At 40.6% G+C, this 22595-nt stretch overlaps 1 protein-coding gene across 4 annotated transcripts in view; it reads right to left on the bottom strand.

Annotated features, from left to right (window-relative positions):
• Window positions 1-886: 886 nt before the first annotated feature.
• OTUD4 (OTU deubiquitinase 4) overlaps window positions 887-22595 on the bottom strand; it is a 37109-nt gene continuing 15400 nt past the window's right edge. For 3 of the 4 annotated variants that reach the window (XM_089525734.1, XM_089525733.1, XM_089525736.1), the window contains 16 exons: window positions 22425-22506; window positions 21903-22041; window positions 19938-19995; window positions 18913-19030; window positions 18738-18802; window positions 17759-17859; window positions 16217-16341; window positions 15794-15965; window positions 15128-15293; window positions 12466-12607; window positions 12183-12238; window positions 11998-12078; window positions 10567-10705; window positions 7002-7271; window positions 5518-5558; window positions 887-3443 (listed from right to left, as the gene is read on the bottom strand). In XM_089525734.1, the coding sequence (XP_089381860.1) occupies window positions 2268-3443; window positions 5518-5558; window positions 7002-7271; window positions 10567-10705; window positions 11998-12078; window positions 12183-12238; window positions 12466-12607; window positions 15128-15293; window positions 15794-15965; window positions 16217-16341; window positions 17759-17859; window positions 18738-18802; window positions 18913-19030; window positions 19938-19995; window positions 21903-22041; window positions 22425-22506 (2931 nt within the window). In that variant the 3' untranslated portion in view covers window positions 887-2267. The remainder of the gene's footprint in view (window positions 3444-5517; window positions 5559-7001; window positions 7272-10566; window positions 10706-11997; window positions 12079-12182; window positions 12239-12465; window positions 12608-15127; window positions 15294-15793; window positions 15966-16216; window positions 16342-17758; window positions 17860-18737; window positions 18803-18912; window positions 19031-19937; window positions 19996-21902; window positions 22042-22424; window positions 22507-22595) is intronic. The other variant, XM_089525735.1, reaches the window with a different exon arrangement.

The following is a 22595-nucleotide window of genomic DNA, read 5'->3' as shown; positions in this document are numbered from 1 at the left end:
TTTTTAAGAGCTGTTCCCCATTGGCTGTGTTTGCATGCTATTATAGTATTTTGATATCTTGCTTATAAAATAGAGCTTTCTACAACAGCTAACAGTGTTTACCTTGGTATTCACTGGGCTTTGGTTCCAGGACCCCCCCTCACCCCCCCCCCCACACACACACATGGATACTCAAGTCCCATTATATGCAATAGTACAGTAAAAAGTTCAGATGCTGTGAATGAGTTGGGAGTAACAACTGGACTCTGGTCTGTATCTTCTATAAATATTTTTCAAACTTTAATATAGTAGACTATGAATGGTTGGATCTAAAAGCCATGTATGCAGCTGCCCCCCCTCCCCCCCAAACATAAACCAATCTCTGAAGAGTCAAGAGGCATTCCTAAACCACATAAGTTGTGTCAGGAGTCACTGAGGAGGAGAAGTGACTATCTCTGAAGAATGTACAGAAAATAGGTAATCAAACGTCATTAATGAATCAGGTTTGAAGTACCCCAAGTTTAAAATAAAGGACCTGATTAATATACCATCAGAAGGGAGGTTTTTGCCTTCAGGTCATTTCCATCTTATAGCAACCCTATCCCAGGGTCTTCTTGGCAAGATTTATTCAGAGGGGACTTGCCTTCCTTTGAGAAAGTGTAATTCATCCAGGGTCATGCAGTAAGTTTCCATGGCTGAGTAGGGATTAGAACCCCGGTCTCCAGAGTTACAGTCCAAATCCTCTATGGTGGCTACAGTGAGTGGGTGTCCCGAATATATTTAAAACTTAAGCAGATCGCATTAGGAATTGCCATAAGTTAACCTCGAGTCAATGTTATTGCAGGACCTTTATCCCAAAACAATACAAGTAAATGCACAAAGCACTCACATCAGCATCAAGGCAATATAAATCAAACAAAGGCAACCATTTTTAATTACATAGCATGCATCTGAAGTACAGTAAATTAAAGTCTCACTCAAGGCTCCTGATCAAAAAGTTATACAATCTTTTGGATACATAAAAAGTAACCTTCACCTTTTTTACACCAATATATACAAATATACAAAGTTCAGTTTTACAGAGAAAAAAAGTTGGGAGTGCAATATTCTGCAGGACACACAAAAGCAACCAAACTGACTGAAAAGTTAAACAATATTCTATTCTATGATATGTAAGCAATCTCTATAAAAGTTTCAGCAAGGTATTTTATAAACAGTACAATCAGTTTCTAAAGGACAAAAAAAGGGCAGGGTTGTACAATAGTACACTGCATATGCTTTATTTTTAAAATATGCAACGCAAATCTATATCATGCATCTCTCCCCCATAGAAAGTGTTTAGGGATTTGTCAGTGCAAAAGTATATTAAAAGTTCTATTGTAACAGATGCAAAACTATTTCAGAAATGCACAGCATCTACTTTTTATCTTATATACACAGTTGGCATAGGCAACATTAAAGTCATGCCAGTGTTATGACTGGAGGAATTCACTGAGCTTCCTACTCCACCTTCCACACAGATACTCTTGATTGCTTTGACTAGTTCAAGAAAGACTTTAGAAAATTAAAAAATATATTCCCCTATGAATAAAACATTAGAAACTATTTAAGACACAGGATAGCTGACTGCCATATGTGGTGTCTTCATTGAAGCAGGAAGAGACAATCACACATTCAAGTTTCAACAATATTTGAGATAAAAGGCCTTTGGATTGGAAGCACATCAAACAAACAAAAAACCCTCAGTCCAGGAAGGTAAGTGTTTAAACCAACATTCCCTTATCTGGTGCCCTCCAGATATTTTAGACTACCCAGATGTAAAGTCTAACACATCTGGACAGCACCAGATAGGCAAAGAATGGTTTAGACTCAAAATACAGTATGCTACAATATACATTCTGTTTGGTGCAACATTCCTCATTGTCATGTATAATACTCAGTTGCTGCAGGTTATTGAAGCTGTGTTGCTTTTAACCACAAATAAAAATCATGAAGGAAAAAGGAACTCCCAAAACAAAAACAAACTGTACTATGAGTAATGTTTAAACACAACAGCTATGTATCCTCCAAAATCTTAATAAACCAAATTTAGTGTTTTTAACTGCTGAGATGTTATACACTTGGGAGATTCTATTTCCCTTGGGCCACACATGGCATTCTCTGAGATCAGGAAAGAATATTCTGGTCTTTTAAAGCAGAAAAAGTACATTCCTTTGGGAATCTTTTAGCTGTCAACACAGGTACTGTATGTATTCAGTAAGTGTGAAATGTACCAGTAGATTTTGTTCTTAAGACAACTGCTGTCCACGATGACTGTCTCCCACATTTGACCTTCTTCTCTCATGCCGATATGGCCTCCCTCTAAAATGGCGGTGATAGTGGGTGCCTTCATCTCTGTATCTGGCAGTAGGCCCCTTCCAGGATTCCTCATTTCTTGAATACTGATATCCACCCCTTCCAGAAGGATAGCTCCATTCACTTCTAGGTCTTCTACCACCCCCAAAAGTTTTATTATAAAATTGTTTTGAACGGCCACTTTGAAGCATATCAGAAACTTCACATTCATCTTCTGAACTCTCTTCCCTTGGCCTTTGTGCCATATTTTCTTCCAGGTTTGTTGATACATTACCAGCAACACTGGCTTTTTTATGTCCAAGAGCAGCATTTTTCAGTTCATTTTTTGGTGATGATGCCATCTGTCTCTTGCTGTCCTGTGTTCCTGTGGAATGTTTTTGGAGTACAGATTTTGCTTGGGTAAGGGATGGGGTAGCAGAAGTCTGCTGCTCCCTAGGCACTCTGGCTGAGGTTTTATTTAGGGCATTACTATCACTCTTTGTAGTCCCCTCAGGGAGATGTGGGCCTTGGACACTGCTTTCATTCTTATCCTTGGGAAGGGGCTTGTCATATCCTGAATATGCAACTGGAGAGCTCTGTTCTTCAGGCAAGCCAACATTTGTTCTCTTCTCCTCAGGTGGTACAGCAGCTTGTCTCACCACAGAGTTTTCAACATAGCCCTGAACAGGATACCCATACCAAACAGGAGGGAAAACTGGAACAGGTCCTAAAAATGGATTCTGCCCAAATGGAGGCTGTGGGAATATGTTTTTGCCTCCTAATGACCCGTCGTATTCAACATGCAGTGCATGTGTGCGATTCTCAGACTCTACACAGACAAGTCCTTGGTTTTCAGGCACTTGCGCAGTAGGTATGAAGAGGGGCATGGATGGAGACAGGGTGTCAGCATGTGGACTCTGGCCATTCACTCCCACTTCACCCTGCACAGGAAGGTGTCCATCTGTGTGTGGAGCATCATTTCCATTCTGAGTCAAAGGTAACTCTTGCATCCATGGGTTGTGAGAATACACTGTCACTGGCACTTTTGGGTACATTCTGCAGGCAGTTACATAAGCCTGGTGTAGAGGGTACAAATAAGAGTGCGGGACCCACATGGGACAACTGTAAGCCTAGGGAAAGACAATTCAGACTGTTAAGATTCACTTGAAAAAAATAATCCAGATTTATTTTAAGCAATATACAGGGAGACTACTAAGAACATGCTTAATGGGAACAAGACCTTTGTGTTAAGATGAATTTCTTATATACAATCAGACCATGGTATCATGGGATATGCTTGGGTTCACATTTCAATGCAAAGTTTGAAGGCCTTGTCTGAGTCCACATTTCCTAGGGATGAATAGTGATAGCTGTAATGGTCTGAATGCACAGAAAAGGATGTAAATTTCAAGAGCACACAAAACACTGTTGAAACACACTATAGTTAGTGAGGAATGTATTCAAGGCATACACACAATTTTTAAAATAAGCACAATTGACCAAAAATGCCCCCAAAGGAACTGGTTTCAAACTGGACTGGATGGCCCTTGTGGTCTCTTCCAACTATGATTCTATGAAAACAACCTGGCAAAACATGGCTCAGACCAGACATTGATGTGTGAAAGGGGAAAAGTTCATGGATGTCAATTTTATAGATACAAACATTTCTATACAGATTGAGCCTCCCTTATCTGGAATTCCAAACTCCAAAATATTCCACATGGGTGGCTGAAACAGTAACACTCTTGCTTTCTGATGGTTCAACGTACAAAATTTGTTTCAAGCACAAAACTATTACAAGTATTGTATATAAACTTAATTTCAGACTATGTGTATAAGGTGCATATGAAACATAAATTAATTTTATGTTTAGACTTGAGTCCCATCTCCAAGATGAGATATCCCATTATGTATAGAAAAATATTCCAAAATCCAAAAAACTCCAAAATGCAAAACACCTCTGGTCACAAACATTTATATAAGGGAGACTCAACCTATATAAATGTACCTCAAATATATTCATTTCTATGTCTTTTAGCCTCTTGTCCAAGTATATTTGAGTATGTCAAATATGAAACAATTAGAGGAGACTGTCCATCTTTTTCTACGACTGAAGAGCTAGAATAAGTTAAAGTTTACAGTATAACGGGGCTATAAAGATTGGATGTGTTCTGAATGCCCTTCCACAAGTTCCTTTGGTTACAACCCCGCTGCCAACTTTTTATTCATATCTCAGTTTTAACAGTGGATTGCTTTATTTTTATTGTGGAATGTTTGGGTGTTATAGCTGAAAGGCAGATCACAAATACAGTAAGTAAAATGGCCAGAATCCTGTATAGCAGTTATGAATGCATAACCCACCGTTACACACTAAATAGCAATAGCAAGTACATTTCTATACTGCTTATCAGTGCACTTAAGCACTCCCTAAGCAGTTTACAAAGTATTGCCCCCATCAATCTGGGTACTCATTTTAGCGACCTCCTTAGAAGGATGCCAGCCTGAGTTGAGCTTGAGCCCTTTCACAACCTTATGGTTTTGAGTGAGTGGCTGCAGTACAGGCATTTAACCACTGCGCCACCAGAGCTCCTAGTGAGGGCTCCTATATACTCACAATCTCTACACAACCTCTATTTTAGGGGGCTACACAGGGACTGTGAAAGTCCCCCAATCTGTATTTACCAAGCAGCAAACACTGCAATCAACAGGATCCATTTCCCTGTGGCTTAGGAAGCAGCAGGCTACAGTTCTCAGCCCCTCCTCGTGCAAACAATTTCCGGTGCCATTGCTCATGCAGGAGGGATGCAGCTGCTTCCTGAGTAAAAGGGGAGCAGACTCCCATCAATTGCAGTGGTTGCTGCCCAGTGAGTGAAGATTGGGTTGATCATGCCTGAATTCAATGCACAGTACTGTAATCAAGTATGCAAATGAATGTTGTAGCACCTTTGAGACTAACCAAAAGAAAGAAACTGGTAGCTTGAAATTTCATAGACTTGAGCCTACTTCCTCAGATGCATGTTTTTTAAAACTTTTTTTGTTTAAAAAAACATGAATGAAAGTTTATTCTACCAACTTCTTTATTGAACTTTATTGAAACAACTTGCCCTTGAGTTGCACAGTTTTAGCAAAACTGCTATTTCTAAAACATAGTGCAATTACACAACTTTCAATTCTGCTGGAGACAAAATATATATGAATAGTTACCTTTACACCAAGATTGAAGAAAAATCTGAGGATATTTTTATCTAAGAAAAAAAAGAGAAACACTGATTTTTCAATCCGCATCTAGGTTAACACTATTTCCGCATTAAGATGATGTCAAACTATCTTCTAAACCATTCTTTTATATCACTATGAGACATAGAAACTAACGGAAGGTTTATTGTAGCTTCCAAGTAATAATCAAAGGTACAGTTCAAATACAAGTACAGCTTAAGGTCTGGCTATATGAAAGGTACCCCATATACTCAACTATAAGTCAGCCCCATGTATAAGTCGGGGGCAGGTTTGGAGCCAAAATTACAGATTTTGATCTCACCCGTGGATAAGTCGAGGGTAAAACTTGGAGGCATGTAACAAAAGACATAATGGATGAAGCTAAGGAAAATGATGCCACAGAACTTAGAAAATCCTGGCAGGCATACAGTAACTGTGCTTTTCCAACCTAGGCATCCAAAAATGTCAGAAGTGGAGCCATGGTGGACAGGGTACAAGGGCTTTTCAAGCTGTGTTTGTCTTTAGGTGCTCCTGGGATGGCTTAAGCTATCACCTTTCACCACTTTCCCCATAGAAAATGGTTCCTTTTTGTGACCCATGGATAAGTTGACCCAGTTTTTTGGGGGTCAATTTTTGACTAAAATTTCTAGACTTATACATGAGTATATACAGTAATCTTCTCCTTCATGAGCTAGTCCAGACCTTAAAAGCTTCAGAGGATGCACTTCTCTTAGCTGTACTGCTTGTTCAGGCCCATCTGGTTGCAGAACCACTCCAAGGCTGTAGAACCTTTTGCTAAGTGAGGCAAGCCTGGCAGAAACCATTTTATTTAGACAGGACTTTGGTTTAGCTTTGAAGGCAATTATTTCTTTTTGTTAGGTGCCTTCAAGTTATTTCACTCATGGCAACCCAAAAGAAACCCTATCACAGGTTTTTCTTGACAAGATTTGTTCAGAGGGGATTTGCCTTTGCCTTCCTTTGAGGCCGAGAGAGTAGGACTTGCCCCACATCACCCAGTAGGATTCCATGGCTGAGGGAATATCTGGTCCCCCACCAGGCTCCTCGTGTCCTAGTCCAACACTCAAACCACTACACCATGCTGGCTCTTGTTCTTTTTCATTGGTATATTTTTATATTTTAATGGAATATGGTTTATTTGAATTTTAGTCTTTGTCTATTGCCTTGGGTGACTTTAAGACACATTATACATTTAATAAATATATATATATATATTTTAAAAATCAATTGAATAAAATAAAATCCTTATGTAAAACAAAGTTTCATTTTGATGGAAAGAGTAGAGCTAAATAACTGGGTAAAGCATTGAATATTAACAGATGTGGAAGCCATGTGGCCCTCAAGGTTCCCACCTCCATTTTTAGAACATTTTGTCACCTCTTGTTTTATCCACTTTTATAAAACTTTTGGGGAAAAACCCACTTAAACTACTGTGATAAATCTCCTTGTCTTACCATTTGGGAGATCCTCCCCTGTGCTGCACAAGGAGAATGGAGGTGTAATGACTCGTTCACCCTTTTCATTCAGAGGGAACCCAGGATATAATGGATCCTGAAAAGGATTCAGTGTTTGAGGCATAGGCATTAGTGGCTGGTTAACTGCTTGAAGTGGTACTGGAATACCACCAACTGGGCTAGAGGGCAACTGGACTGGGGGCAGAGTGGAATCTAGTCCATTGGCTGGAGCTGGTATCACTGATGACAGAGGTGCTGTGGGTGCAACACCTAAGATTAAAAAAGAAAATAAAATCATTAGATCTGGGCAATGGCAACTATTAGCATCAGAAACAAAATGCAAAATTTAAGGAATGAGAAAATATGACTTCATCTGTTTAAGACAGTAACACAGGTATACCTCAATTAACGAAGCAGATGTATTCCTAGGCATTACATTTTTAACAGTCTGTAACCAGTGGCAGAAATAACATGAAAGAATAGAGATAGGTTTCTATACCATAAAAAAGAATAGCACTGCAACATGTTTCAGCAAACTTTTTATCAAAAATGAACAATATGTATATGTCAAATGAAACAACCAAGTCTGGAAAGCCTTGCATAACTAAACATACAAACACTGTGAACTTTCCAAATGCTTCTTCCAAAATGCATCCAGGGAGGATTTTTCTTTCTCTAGCCCATTTTCATCATCCTCTTAATGCTAATATTGCTAAAAAAATTCCAGCTAGTCAGAGGAAGGGGCAGGCCCCAGTGGGCATAAAAACCTCTTTCTCAGAAGCTTTGTTAACTGAGATATAGCTGTGTCATCATAATCTAAAATGTTTCCCAAGCCTAGTTCCAAAACCTGTAACCAAGGACCTGAGAACTGTGTGATCCCTGGATTCTAGGGCCCTGAAGGGTCTTGTAGAGAGCACCCAGAAAACCAGCCAGAGCACTATTCACCCCAAAATTTTAATTACATTCCGAGAGGCCTCCAAGTGGCTCATTTCTCCATCTAAATGCTATTTGCACTTCCCTGCATGTTGTTTAGATGCCCAGCAGCATTTCCACAAAAGTACATAAAATCAAGAGATGATTTCAGGCAGCAGACATTCAAACTTAAAACATTTTAATAGTTTTAGTCTTGTGTCTATTTTGAAATGAGGTTATCTCTGAAATAAATGCTTTACTGCCACAAGTGCATACATTACATAATGCTTTAAAACTGTCACTGAGAATCAAACATTATAGTATATCCTATACAGTATAGCCATTACTGATCAGATGGATAAAAAACCCAAAGTAACATGGGGGGATATAGACCGCCCCTTTGGAGCAGCCTGCACCCACCCCAATGGATCAGGGTCTCAGCTGCCACAGCGGCAGCCCCGGAGGCCCCAGAGGCCCCAATCCGCCGCTTTTCCTGGCCTCGGGAAAGCGGCACAATACCACTTCCCTGCGGCCTGGAAAGGGGTGTCCTTGGGCCTTGGGCCACTCGGACCCTTTCTCTCTGTATCGCTGGCGCGGCTGTTTAAAGGCCGCGCCAGCAATACACGTGGCGGAAGGACAAGCGCCCTTCAGTGGTGCCAAGACATAACGGCCTCCCCGCACCGTTTGGACACGACATGGCCGTTACATCAAAATGGCGGTGCCCATGTAGACAGGGCACCGCCATTTTTACGTACTCAGTACGTACTAGGATTAGGGAGCGTCTAAAAAGGACACTCCCAGGCAACCCTAGCACGTACTGAGTACGTGCTTAATGGACCATCTAAACAGGGCCATATTCACATATAAGATTCTAAAATGAGCAAGAGGGAGCTGCAACTGCCCCTGGGGGGAAAAACAGGTAAAAGACAGAATAAAAATACCCCCTGTAGTTGCCAGCAGCAGCTAACCACAAGGACTAAGCAAGCTGAGGGTGAGACTAAATATCGTCCCTAAATCACTCTTCTTTGACAGATTGGGAGACTAGTGAAGAGAATGGATAGGAGCTGATAGGAAGGAACTCTCCATTGGAGGGAAAGAAGAACAGGATTCTGCAAAGCTCACCTGACCTCCATAGTCAAGAGTTCTACCCATATGGTCCAAACCACAGCAGGTCCCATATGCAAAAGAGACAATATATATAATGATTCTTTTCTAATCTGATATGCTGCTCATAACCTGATATATATGCCATCATTCTGTGTTGTTTGTTGGCAGTTATATCTGGACAATTAAGTTCCATCAGCTTTGAGCCACAGTGACATGGCTCTGTACCCATGGTACCTTGTAAAGTGGGATCTGAGGGCAGGCAGAGGGCAGACAGTAAGGCCTCACACAGAGAACTCTAATGATAGATCAGTGTATAAAGCAAAATGAGGGTTGAGGAATGAATCAGGCCACTCCATGTTGCAGAAGAGGGATGTTACATCTGAATATTCCATGTCTTATAGGACAATTAGAAGATAATTAGAAAGCAAGCAGAAAAAAGGAAAATGCACAGCAACAAATACATTTTCTCCTTTCCTAGTTTCAAGGACTTTTAACACAGGAATTAAAGAAGAGGTACCCTCCTTCTCCTGCTCTCTGAAGCAGGAAAGACAATTTCATTACCTCTACATTCTTCCACCTTGTTCATCTGCACACACAGATCAAGTTCTTGAGCTTCCCATACAACTATTTCCAAGGCATCCAAAATACAAGTTACACTAGTTGACAACTAGGTTCACCTGGCAGTTCTGATATGACATTAAAAGATTAGTGCAAGTGATTCAGCAGGAAAATACAAACTTTATTGAGGGTAAGGAGAACTTGACTGTGGAGTAGATAGGAGCAGAAATCTCTCTGGCGCGTTCTACACGTCCCGAAGGGGCGTCCTTTCCAGACGCCCCCAACCCTAGTACGTGCCAAGCACGTACAAAATCGGGCGCCGCCATCTTGACGTCGCGGATGCTTAGCGGCCGCATGCCACGGCTCACTTATGATGCCGCAAGTGCGTCATTGGCGCCTTGCGGCATCATAAGCGCGCCGCCAAAAGAAGCCACTTTTGGGGAGGCTTCTTTTTTGGCCATAGGGAAGCCTCGCCGTTTGGAGGCTGAGGCTTCCCCGCGGCGGAAATGGAGGCGCCGGCAGACCGCCCTTTTCGGGCGGTCTGTAAAGCGCCTCTGTCAGTTGATATTTAGATGGTCCCCAGTATTTAGGAGACCACTATAAGATGTATGTATCATGTGTTCCCCATCCCAATCTAGCTTCAACATGATATATACTGTATATAGCTGGTCTGCATTAACAAGCCTGAGGTCCAAAACACACTGCAAAATAATCCAGTTTGAGACCACTTTAACTGCCCTGGCTCAGTGCTAGGGAATCCTGGGAATTGTGCTTTATTGTGGCACCTCAGCTCTCTCACAGAGAAGGCTACAGTACCCAGAATTCGCAGGTTAATTAAAGTGAGTCAGATTAGTTAAAGTGGTCTCAAACTGGATTATTTCTGCAATGTGTTTTGGACCTGAGTTCCTTTCAGAATGGATGTCCTAAAAGGAAGTGTGATATTATAGTACCTCATTAATTCTAGATTAGAAAGAGTTTCTCTCCAAACCTGTTGGTCCATAGGTTGTTGGCTCATTCGGCCAAGCTGGCACAATGGCTGATACAGAAGGCACTGTTGGAGGCAAATGCATCTCTGGAAAGGCTGAAGGCAGGGAAGGATTCACACCTGGCAAGTGTTCCTGAAAGCTCTACAATGCAAACATATTGCATAGGTTTTAAAGTTCAGAAGACTCATCCAATAGCAGACTTTTAAAAAATAGCCGAGAGTAATACTTATACTTTCTTCTCAGCAAACCCAATTCTAGACATGTTTATTCAGAAGTCATGGTAAATTCAGGCAGTATTACACACCCATGGACACATGCAAACATTTGCAGCTCAAAACTACAAATTCATGCAAGACATACACTAGTTATGACTCCTTCATGAAACAAGCTATAGTAAACAGAACTTAAGGTTCATTAGCAGCCTTTACCCAGCCTTCCCAATGTTGGCACAGGATTAAGGGGTTTGTAATCCCAGGCACTTGGAGGGTATCAAGTCAGCTGCTCAGCATGTGTGATTTTAAGTGGATTTCAAGTGTCAAGGAACAATCCTACAGTTACTAAATGGCAAAAATCAAGTGGAATTCAGTTGTTAAAAAGATACCTCACATTAGTGGGACTCTGCAGCTGTAACTAAATAGAATAAGCATTAATATCTCCTTCATTAGAACACCCTCTCTACTGGATGTTATACCACCCAGATCATAATCATTTTAATTATATTTAATCCTGTTTCAAAAAGGGGGGGCAATTTATTTATTGAAAGTATGTATTATTCCAACATATTCTAGTCATGTAAGCCGCCTTGATTGCTGCAGCAGAAAGGCAGGGTATAAGAATAAAGTTTATTTATTTATTATTATTATTATTATTATTATTATTTATTTATTGTGCTCTGACATATTTCCAACAGCCTGGGTCCACAGTCCTACTCACCAAGAACCTACCGTATATACTAGTCTGTAAAAATTTATGCCCAAAAATTGACCCCAAAATCCCAGATTGACTTATTTATGGGTCACTGTGGAAATGTGATAGCAGCCCTTTCAGATTTCCCCATGCAGTGCAGAGATGAGTTTAGCAAGAAAGAGCCAAGCAGAAAAAGTCCTGGGTGACTGACTGATATTGCTGTTTGTTTATGAGTCCCCCTCCCACCTGCACATCTGGCTGAAACAAAAGCTAAAATGATGAAGAAATGCATCAATGAGAGTCTCTATTGCCATACACACACACACTAAAGGAGCCTCCAAGTTTTACCCTCAACTTACCCACAGGTCATGGCAAAATCCATAATTTTGGCCCCAAATCCTGACCTCAACTTATAAGTGAGGGCGACTTATAGTTGAGTATATACGGTAAATAAGACACCCTACAATGCTAGAAAATAAAGCTATAACTCTGTGGTCTTCATAGATATTCATGCACACATTTCTTACCTGTTCAAGAGATGGTGACTGTGAATCTCCCTGGCTCAAGAGAGGAGACACTCTCACATCTCCAACATCTTCATCATTGCTCTGAAATTTAAGATGGGTGTAATCAGAGTGGCTTTACAGAACATTCTAGAGAACCATTAAAGGTGATCAGGGACACATCTCAGTTCATAAGACTCTTAAATTACCTTTGATATTTTTGGCTCAAGCTTCTGATCTAAGGGAATCTGTCTGGGATTAGACTCTACAATAGTAAAACAAAGTATTATTATTGAATCCTTGATAAGTTATTATGATATCCTTATTTGAAACACTGCTTTCTGAAAAGCTCCCAAAAGTTTTATGTAACTGATTCCCTACAGCATTCATATTGCACATCTTATTGTTTTACAAGCTATTAGAAAAAATAACTCAAACAAAAACTGTGCCAATTTTAAAGCCAAAAAAACCCAACTGTTGTCATTTTAATACCTTTTTCTTCCATTGTTTCCACGTACTGTCCCACCTCCTTTTCTTTTTTCAGACAGCTGGTTCTCCGCCCATTAGGAACTTGGTGTTTTCTCCATCCGGAGTTTTCAGTAGTCTGAGTAGCTACCTGAGACACGGATGGGTTCTGAAATAAATGACGTTTTGAAATAAAGATTTGAGGTTTTTTACATTTTATATTAAAGGCCTGCTTGTAAGTATCAGAGAACAATCTTGCTGTCTGGAACAACCTACGCCAATAATTCCTCAAGAGTATAAGACTATTGCAGGTATGTTCCCAGGAATTACTACTTTAAAAGAAAATTTGGTTCTAGAAGCAGAAGTAGCATGGAAAGAATATGGACAGGTTCCTGCATCACAAAAAAGACGACCAGTTCAACAACAACAAAAAATCAATATTCAACTAACAATATGTATGCGTAAATTAAACTAGGTCAAGTAAACCTTGCATAGGTAATGATTTCTTTTTCTTCCACCAGCCTCTACTTTTCTTATGATCTCTCTTTTTATTGGCCAGATGTACAGATCTGTGTGTTTTTTTTTTAACATGCTGGGAGAACTTGGTGAAACTGGCTTATCTACTCTCCCCTTTTCTCTCTGTTTTGCTATTCATACATACTTATAAGGGATTCTGGAGGCAGCTGGTGTTCACCTTGCCTGATGTAAGTAGAAACACCCTCCTACAGTACAATAGAACTAAAATAGAAATCAATTCTTTCTCAAGTTTTATGACATTTTTTACTACAGACCAGTGGGGATCCTGAACCGGGTTTTACCCGGTGCAGGGGATAGGAGTACTAGGGGGCGGGACATCCGGTGGGACTGAGGAAATTGCCATACGGGCCAGAGGAAGCATTGCTTAGGCTGAACAAGCACCCAAATGGGTAGGAGAAATGGCCCCCCAGGCTACAATAATGGCCACCCACTGCCTGCCCAGCCCAGAGACTCCACTGAGCCCCGGAGCAGCACCTGCGCGGGCCCAAAGAGTGCCTGTGAGGGGCCAACTGGGTGTCATCCTCCCTCTTCTGGGGTGTCACCCAGTACAGTCCACACATCCCCAGTGACTGCTACTGCTACAGACACGCTGCTGCAACCTGATACCAAATATCAATGTTTCTCAAGCCCTCCTTCCCCATTATCCCAATAATGCTTAAAAAACACCTTCCAGCTAGACAAAAGAACAAGGGAAAAACAAGCTGGACATAAAATGACTTTGTAAAAAGAGGCTTCTTTCTGAGGGGCTTTGTTAACTGAGGTATGCATGTATAAGATCAATTTAATTACCAGCAGTCAAATTATCAACCATTTTGAGAAGAGGCTGCTGGTGTTTCTCAACCAAATTCATGATGAGTCTTTTTAGGTCCTTTTTTTCAAAAGACAACATCCCTATTGTGTAGACTTACACAAAGGTGAGTATTACATAACTTCCTAGTTTAAAAAAGGGATGGACTTAAATATTATGAATTAAAATGTAGGGTAAAATCCAAACTGGGATTCTGGTTGTCACTGGGTTACTTTAGGCAAGTCACAACCTCCCAGCCTCAGAGGATGGCAATGGCAAGCATTGACAAAATGTGCCAAGAAAACCATGTGACAGGTTCACCTTAGGGTTGTCACAAGTGGAAACAACTTGAGGGCACACAAAACACACAGACACACTCCAACTTGAAACATTGTTTATTGTTATAATCAAGCTCACCAAAACTAAGAATCAAATCATTTTACTCACATATTCTCGGAAAAATAAAAACAAAGCTAAAATAAAACAAGCTAATGACTTCCTGCAATCAAAACTTCCTTTTGACCACCAGAAAGTTCTAAGAACCTCACCACATCCTTTGCTTGTATCCCATCCAAGCAGTTTGTTCCATTGTAATGTACAGTTGCAGAATGTTTGTGGTCTTCACAACTATTACACAATGAGCTTGCCAGTTGTAAGAACTACATGAGATGCATACATCTTTACTTGGGGCTTACTTGGCAAGATTTGTTCAGATAAGGTTTGCCATTGCCTTCCCCTGAGGCTAAGGGCATGTGACTTTGCCAAGGTCACCCAGTGGATTTCATGGCCAAGCTGGGAATCAAACCCTGGTCTCCAGTCATAGATAAAATTGCAAAATCAAGGTTTGTTTTGGGATTTTTTGGAAGGAAGGGATATTTTCAAGCCATGGATTGTTGAATCCATGGATGCAAAATCTGTGGATACAGCGAACAGACTGTACTCGCCCAGAGTTCTGGCTTTGCATCCTTGCCACCTGGTGAAACTATGCCAACTGTGGTGATAGCACTAGTGTTTGCTTCAGCATGCCAGAACCTCACTGTGTGGCATTGGCTCTCTTGTTGGATAATTAGGGATTTTTAAGACAGGATTATCTATACTCCAACAGGACCACTGTATACAGTAGACAAGAGTAAGAACTCTCATGAAGACACATCAGGTTGTGATTTGGTAGAGGGGAAAGGAGCAGCAGCCACCTCACTATCCATCTGAATTCCCTATTCATAAACAGGGAAAGGATTCATTATAAGCAGCAGCAGAGGTGGGGGAAATCCTTTTGTGCACTACAACTGCCAAAATTCCCCATCCAAAACAGTCATGGCTGCAAGTACCCCCTTCTCTAGTGCAGGGTGTTTTGGAAACACATACCGAAAGGGCAGGAAAGGCTTCTTCATCCTGGAACTGAATTTCATGAAGTACATACATTTCTTCTACTGCTTGTTTCTTTTTATGTTCCTCTGGAGAAAGGCCAAAATAGTTACCATCCCTATTTGTTGACTCTTCTGTTCTCTCTGAACGTGCTCTTTCTGGCTTTCTGGAGAGGGAGGAAAAAGGAAGAGTTCAGTGACTGAAACTATAATTACGATACTCCATCCCCATAAAAGATATTTTCATTTGGGCTTGTTTTTAAAAAATGCAGCTAAGAAATATCCAAAAGGTAATCTTTGGGTTTTTAAAAAAATATATTTGGCAGTTTATTGGATGATCATTAATACTACTTTAAAATTGGTCACTCCAGGAAGAAAACCATCCTTACTGGAAGATTTAGCTACCTGACCAGCTCTGTTCAGATTTCTGGTAAAACCAAGGGCAAACTCATTAATTAGGAAGAACCCAACAGTTATCTCTACAATTTAAGATCTATAAGATAAAGATCAGAAATCTAATGAAGAGATTTACTGGTAATCTTCTGTGCAAGGCATGAATCAGTTTTTAAGTATCAAAAAATATTCATAAGTAACAATCCATAAGTCATAGCAAATTCCAAGAACAAACCACCAATCCCCCAAACAAAGTAAAATATAGTGGGTTCACCTTACAGACTGTAAGGAATTTCTGCCTGAAGTTCTGCGCTCAAGAGAAGACTGCTGGGGCTGCATATCAGGACAGGACAAGTGATGCTGCCTTGCCCCCTGAAGTCGAGGAGGCAAAGCTGATGCGGGTTTGATTGGCCTGTTTGGATTCTTTGATGCTTTGCAATCTGCATCTGGAACACATATTATTCTTCATTCATCATGGGTAGGGATAGATGTATCTAATACTGTCTGCCTGCCAGCAGAACAGAAAAATCATGGAATTCATTTCATCCCACCCCTGCTGGATTGTTCACAAATCTACACTGGAATGTTTGTGGAAGGGGAGCAGAAGACAAAGGGGAGGTCCTGTTGCATGAACAGAACTCTGGTCATGGAGTCTAGGCCAAATGTCTGATAACCCAACTGTAAGAAGGCAGTTTACCTATCTGGATGTTTTGCCCATGCACTGGAGTCAGCTTTTTAATCTTCTTCCCTGGCACAATGTTCCAGCTTTCTACAGGAGATGCCTGTGGAAGTGGTTTAAGGTTCTTCAGCAGCACTGAGTGCCTGCAGAGGAGGAAGAACAGAAGTGCCATAGCATCTATCATAGGTCCAAAACACACTGCAGATAATCCAGCTTGAGACCACTTTAACTGCCCTGGCTCAATGCTAGGGAATTCTGGGAACTGTAGCTTTGAGAGACATTTAGCCTTCTCTATGAGAGCGCTCTGGTGATACAATAAACTACAATTCCCAGGATTCCTTAGCACTGAGCCAGGTTAGTTAAAATAGGCTCAAACTGGATTATTTCTGCAGTGTGTTTTGGATCATAATTTCATATTGCAACCCACATACCACCCAAGTTACCAGTCTGGACCCAGGAAATATGTGCCACCCTTAGAACAGGTGTTTTGTGTTATTTTTAAAGTGGACTTGTAATACCATGCAACAGCATAATTCTGAGTACTTTTTGATTTCTTTTTGGATGTAGAAGAATTTTCTCTACAACCCATGGCAGGAAATGACTTAGCAGAATTTCCCAGCAAATGCTAGCTTGTATATCAAACATGATTTTTTGTACTGGAGATTTATCTGAACATTATTAGCACAGATGTTTGTGTTACCAAATCATACATTCCTATTGACAGATAGACTAGCACATACCCACACACTCTGCAATTGTCATAGCAGCTGCCTTACTTCCAAAAGGGAACTACATGTAAATACAACCTGAAGCTAGCTTACAGTATGGCTTTAACTCAAACTCTCCCAACCTAGTGTTGGTCTACAATATCCATTATACCCATCCAGCATGGCCAACATGCCTGGAAACACGAGACTATGTGAGAAAGGATGCCTTAGCTTGTGGTAATGACAGTCAGGGTCAGAGATATGCAGTCTACAAAATCTGACCACTTTTAGAGAAGCAGATTCAAAAGAATAAAGCCCTGAATTAAGTGGCAACTATGGGGCCATACGGACCGGCCAAAATAAAGCTGCTTCAGGTCACTTTAGAGGTATGCTGTTTAAATGATGCATACATCCTAAGAGTCTGGAAGACGTGCCAAAGCCATGCTCCAGTCCTTAGAACTGGAGTGTGTCTTTGGCACGGCTTTCGGACTCTTAGGATGCATGCATCATTTAAACAGCATACCTCCAAAGTGACCCAAAGCAGCTTTATTTTGGCCTGTCTGTACAGGGCCTATAAGTCTTCTTTTTAATACGCTGCCAGACAGACAATGTGCCACTAAACAGAAAGTGCCATTTCCCCAACTCATTTTGCATTGTGCCTATTCAAATGTGTAAAGTACAACATTCATTTGTAGAATTATAGTTGAAAGAGATCTTGTAGGTTACCTAGTCCAAACCTCTGTATAATACAGGATAGAACTACAGCCTCTCTGGCAAATGGTCATCTAGTCCACTACATGTACCACTGTCCAAATTTCTTACCACTCAGATGTTTTCATAACATTTTACTTACTTGGCACCAAGTTCTTCTACAAAGACAACAACTGGCCCATTTGCTGACTGGACCTCTTGGATGTGAGCATTATAAAACCTTCCATTATGCTCTAAACGCACCTATGATGTAACAAAGAGGAGAATAAATACAAAAGGGGAGGAATCTCTCCTAAAGATACCTCACATGTCAGTGCACTGTTTGCCCTTCTTCTCCTGAACCAATTGGTCAGAGCGTCTTGAAGCTGCCCACGTGTAAACAGCTGGACAGCTTCAAGACATCTTGGGGGTGTGCAGCGCATAAACGCCATGCTCCCAAGACACCAGGAAGCTGGCTTTTAGAACCAGTCTGTTCCAGCTCTATATCAGGATGTCCCACAATCTTACAGTGGGAGAAATCAACACTGCTTTTTTCCTTGGAATCCAGCAGCACCCTGCTTCCTCAACAGCCTCTCACCATTTCCCACAATTGTCGTTTTGCCTCCTTTATATCCATTTGTAATAAGAAAAAAGGGAAAGATGTAATTAGTCATGAAGTTTAAAAAGCAATTCAGGAAACTGAGTCAAGAAACAGCTAACATTGTTTTTTTCATACACATTTTTGACTGTTAGAAGCGTACTTGTTTAAAAATAGCTGATAGACACAGACACTGTTCTGCCATAGGTTTCATTAATTTTGAAGCATTACTATCACTAATTGTGTTTTCTTTTGGTTTTATATTTATATTTCTAGCTTTTGGAGAAAAAGCACTGGTCTCTGAAATGTCTCAGCTGTTTTTAAATAATTAAATACTTGTTCTTTCTTTGTTCATTTGGTACTCTCACCCTGCTCCTTTGGTTACCTTACACTCATTCTCCACAACTGTGTGTCTGTTACTAAAAAGTACAAAGCTTCTACCAGGAAAAAAGTAGCACCCTGTGGGAAAATGGTAATAATACTACATGAGACTGAAGAAAGAGAAACTAGAAAATGGAGTTACTCAGGTAACAATGCCACCTACTTTACATTTATCTCCAACTGAATACTGCATACCAGCAGCAATGGAAAAATCTCGTTTTTGCTGATCTGCAAACACAAAAAGAAGACGTTATATTACACCATTAGATGAACACAAAAAGATACATCTTTTCTCCTCACAAAAGCTCCTGTTTACTGTTTGAAACATTGAATCTTACCTCGTTTTGATTGCTGCCAATCTTCATATTCAATATTTTGGTAAACTGATGGGTTGAGTGCCCTAAGAACTTTTCTAGGTAAGGTAATGGAGATAGCTTTCCTATCTTTTTTAACCTGCTGTGCAAAAAATATTACATAAAAAGTAAAAATCAGTAATAAAAGAATGCTAGCACATAAACATTATCAATTTAAAGCAGTCACAGAGTTTATGCCAGAATTATTTGCAATACCAGTGTTTACATTCAAAAACAATATAAAGCTTTAATTTTTTTAAAAAATCTTAAACAGCCTAATATTCATGATAGCCAAAGAGGTGAGAGCCAAATACATCACCGATGTGTTGGCACATACAGGAAAGTTTTCTAACAGCATAACACACAAACAATGAGTCACTGCTTAGCAACTAGAATTTCTCTCTTTTTTTTCTGATCACACGTTTGACAGATTGGCTAATGGAACAAGCTAGTTTTCCTTCAAAGCTACACAACATGTGTAAAAGTAACTTTCATTCCACCAAAACATAATGCAATTTAGGGCACACAGGTGATCTGAAGTCCCACTATAATCTTTGATGTCTATTCCATGGTAAATGCATTTAGGAGCCTGAAAAGAGCCTGAAATCCTAAATGCATTTACCGTGGACATCAATGATTATAATTGGGGGCAGAGTAGAGTGTAGCAACTACACGATGCATGCCCCAGCTCCACCCCAGGGCAGTGTGATGCTGCACGCTGCACTGCCTGGCGCACAGTATCACGGTGCTCCTCTGGCGCTGCGTCCACACGATGCAGCACCAAAGGAGCACCATAAAGCACTGCACTGCAGCTATCGTGTCCTTTCCAGGGCACAAAAAGGAGCTGTTTTTGCAGCTCCTTTTTGCACCTTGGAAAGGCCAGTTCGAGGCTGCGGCGTGTGGTTGCCGCAGCCCCAGTCTGGCTGTAAAAGGGGTGGCTAGAGGCCACCCCTTCGGTGCTGTCTGCACAACCCCTAAAAAAACCTGCAAGTCAATATCAGTGAAAATACCTTCTTCCCCACAATTGGCTTAATCCCATTTGCATGACTTGTTGCAGCCAATTCACTTCTGTAAAGAGAAAAAGATATAAAAATATTACCAAAGCAAGATCTGTTTTGACACCAACAAGTTATTGGCAGATATTAAAAATGTGCACTGGATCGTTCCTGGCTTTGCTGTATCACAAACATGTGGTCTGACACTTAAAGCAACATCTTGACTAGTCATTTAAGCATGCAGTATAATGGTAGCCAATATATGGAACACTCTTCTCCTTAAACTGCTGGAAGAGATTCCTTAGAGTGCTGTATATGCTGTCTGAATTTAAAAGAACATTAAAGACCAGTCTCTTCCAGCAGGTTTATTCAGAAGATTTTTAAACTGTGAATATTAAATAATGAATTTTAGATGTGGATTGTTTCAATATGTGTATATAGCAAGCAAGTAGCAATAGCAAGTACATTCCTATACCACTTATCAGTGCACTTAAGCACTCCCTAAGCGGTTTACAAAGTGTAAGCATACATCTTATTTGTCCATTTAAAACACTGATTTGTCCATCAGTGTTTTAACTGATATTGTTTGTTTGTTCATTGTTGTTGTCATTTGCCTCGATCAATGGAGAGAAGCAGGTAAGAAATTATTATTATTATTATTATTATTATTATTATTATTTTACGTGGGTCAACAATTCCCATTTTTAAACATATGCTGGAGATGTATCTACAGTGGTACCCCGGGATACGAATGCGCCGCCTTACGAAATTCCCGGGTTACGAAAAAAAATTATTTAAAAAAACTGTTCCGCGTTACAAAAGTTTTTTCGGGTTACGAAAAAACTTTTGGTGCTTTTCGGCGCTATTTCGCACCAAATCGCGGCTTTTCCCCATTAGCGCCTATGGCAATTCGGCTTGCGAAAGCCTTCCGGGTTACGAAAAGGGCAGCGGAACGAATTAATTTCGTAACCCGGGGGACCACTGTATTTTTGTAAGTTTTCCTACAGTTCAGCCTATCATATACTTACCTTGCATACTACCGTAATTTTGTGTGTTCTTTTACTGTTGTGTGCCTTCAAACAACATCTGACTTACAGCAACCCCATTATAGGGTTTTCTTGGCAATATTTATTCAGAAGAGGTTTCCAACTGGCTTCCTCTCAAAGTGAGAAAGTCTGACTTGTCCAAGGTTATCCAGTAATGCTGCAAGTGGAAGGTGATGCCTCAGGAAGCAAGATCGCAACTCAAACAGCCTCCAGGATAGATGTGGCAACTGTGCAGCCCTCCAGATGTTGTTGAAACTTCAGTCCCCGGCATTGTTCATCACTGGCTATCCTGGCTAGGGCTCCTGGGACTTGCAGTCCAACAACCCCTAGGGTCACACATGTGTCAGCCCCCTTCCCCGCGCCTCTAAAATGAATTAATGCTCCTGTTAAACAAATTGACCTAGAGGCAGCAGCAGCAAGCAATGGCTCCTGTTGAGAACTCATGTCAGGTATACACGAGTTTTTCTTTTGTGCTGCACTAAGGCTCTTAAATCCAGTAGTATCTACTGCTGCATGTTGTACCAACACCAAAGATCAGGTTTACACACATGCCAGTGCTGTAAGAACAGAAACTCATCCTTCTTCAGGCAAAGTTAATTGTGACAGCAATTTAAGCAAACTGCTATTCAACTGAAGGAGTTAGCTTTTTTCCCAAAGACCACAGAAAAATTTACTCCAGCTCCCACAATCCACACCAACACAAGGAGTGGCCAAAGCAGCTGGAGGATTCTAGGAGTTGTGCAAAAACTAAATTTTAAGGGTCTGTCATTTCATCACCTTTGCCGTATAAAAAAGGGAAAGATTTGCCAAATGTACGTTTTATCAAGAAACCATACGGTTTTCTCAGTTTTGTTTGTCCTTGCGTTATTATCTTCATATTGATAAAGTGCTCATGAAGCCCTCCATACATTTTAACTTTAGTGTATAGGCTTACTCTGAATCTTCATCCTCTGAATCAGATGCTTCATTGTTCCTGCTGCCATCCTTTGTCCCATCAGGAGAGCAAAGTTCTTCTAGTATGTTACTCACGTCGATCTCAAACACTTTCTCATACAGCAGTTCATAGAGAATAGCTAGGGCAACACAACAAAAACAGAAATCCATGCATCATAGGGATTGCTACAAAAACAGCCTTGGTCCCACCCTTTGCTATACCTGATTTGGGCCATCCTAAATCCTAAAGTTTAGGCTATATTAAGAAGGAGAGTAAAAGAAAATTTCAAAGCATATTATAAAATACATATCAACAGGACCACTGGTGTGAATAGAGTAGCCTCAAATGCTTTTCACCAAACCCACCACATCCCCCTCAGTTTATGGAGAGGGATTATCTTTGGGACAGAACAAACTATTACACTCCAAAAATCAAGACCCTACAGCACCAAGGACAACAAAATGAGCCCTCCCCACTATTATTACCACCATATTTCAAAGCAGATTAAACACAGCTACTTACACTGGCAAAGAGCAGCATTAAGTGTATATTCTATAGGATAGACAATATCATAATGACTGCCATTTGAAAAACACAGCAATACCTGGATGGGAACAAAAATATATTCTAAAGCAAAATACGATAACAAACTACAAGTCAACAACAATAATAGTAACTCTCCAAATCAGTGAA

The sequence above is a fragment of the Sceloporus occidentalis genome, unplaced genomic scaffold (genome assembly GCF_023333645.1).
Source record: "Sceloporus occidentalis isolate IW3139 unplaced genomic scaffold, rSceOcc1.0.p SCAF_5, whole genome shotgun sequence".
Lineage (NCBI taxonomy): Eukaryota > Metazoa > Chordata > Lepidosauria > Squamata > Phrynosomatidae > Sceloporus > Sceloporus occidentalis.
This window is presented reverse-complemented; position numbering and strand designations above follow the sequence as displayed.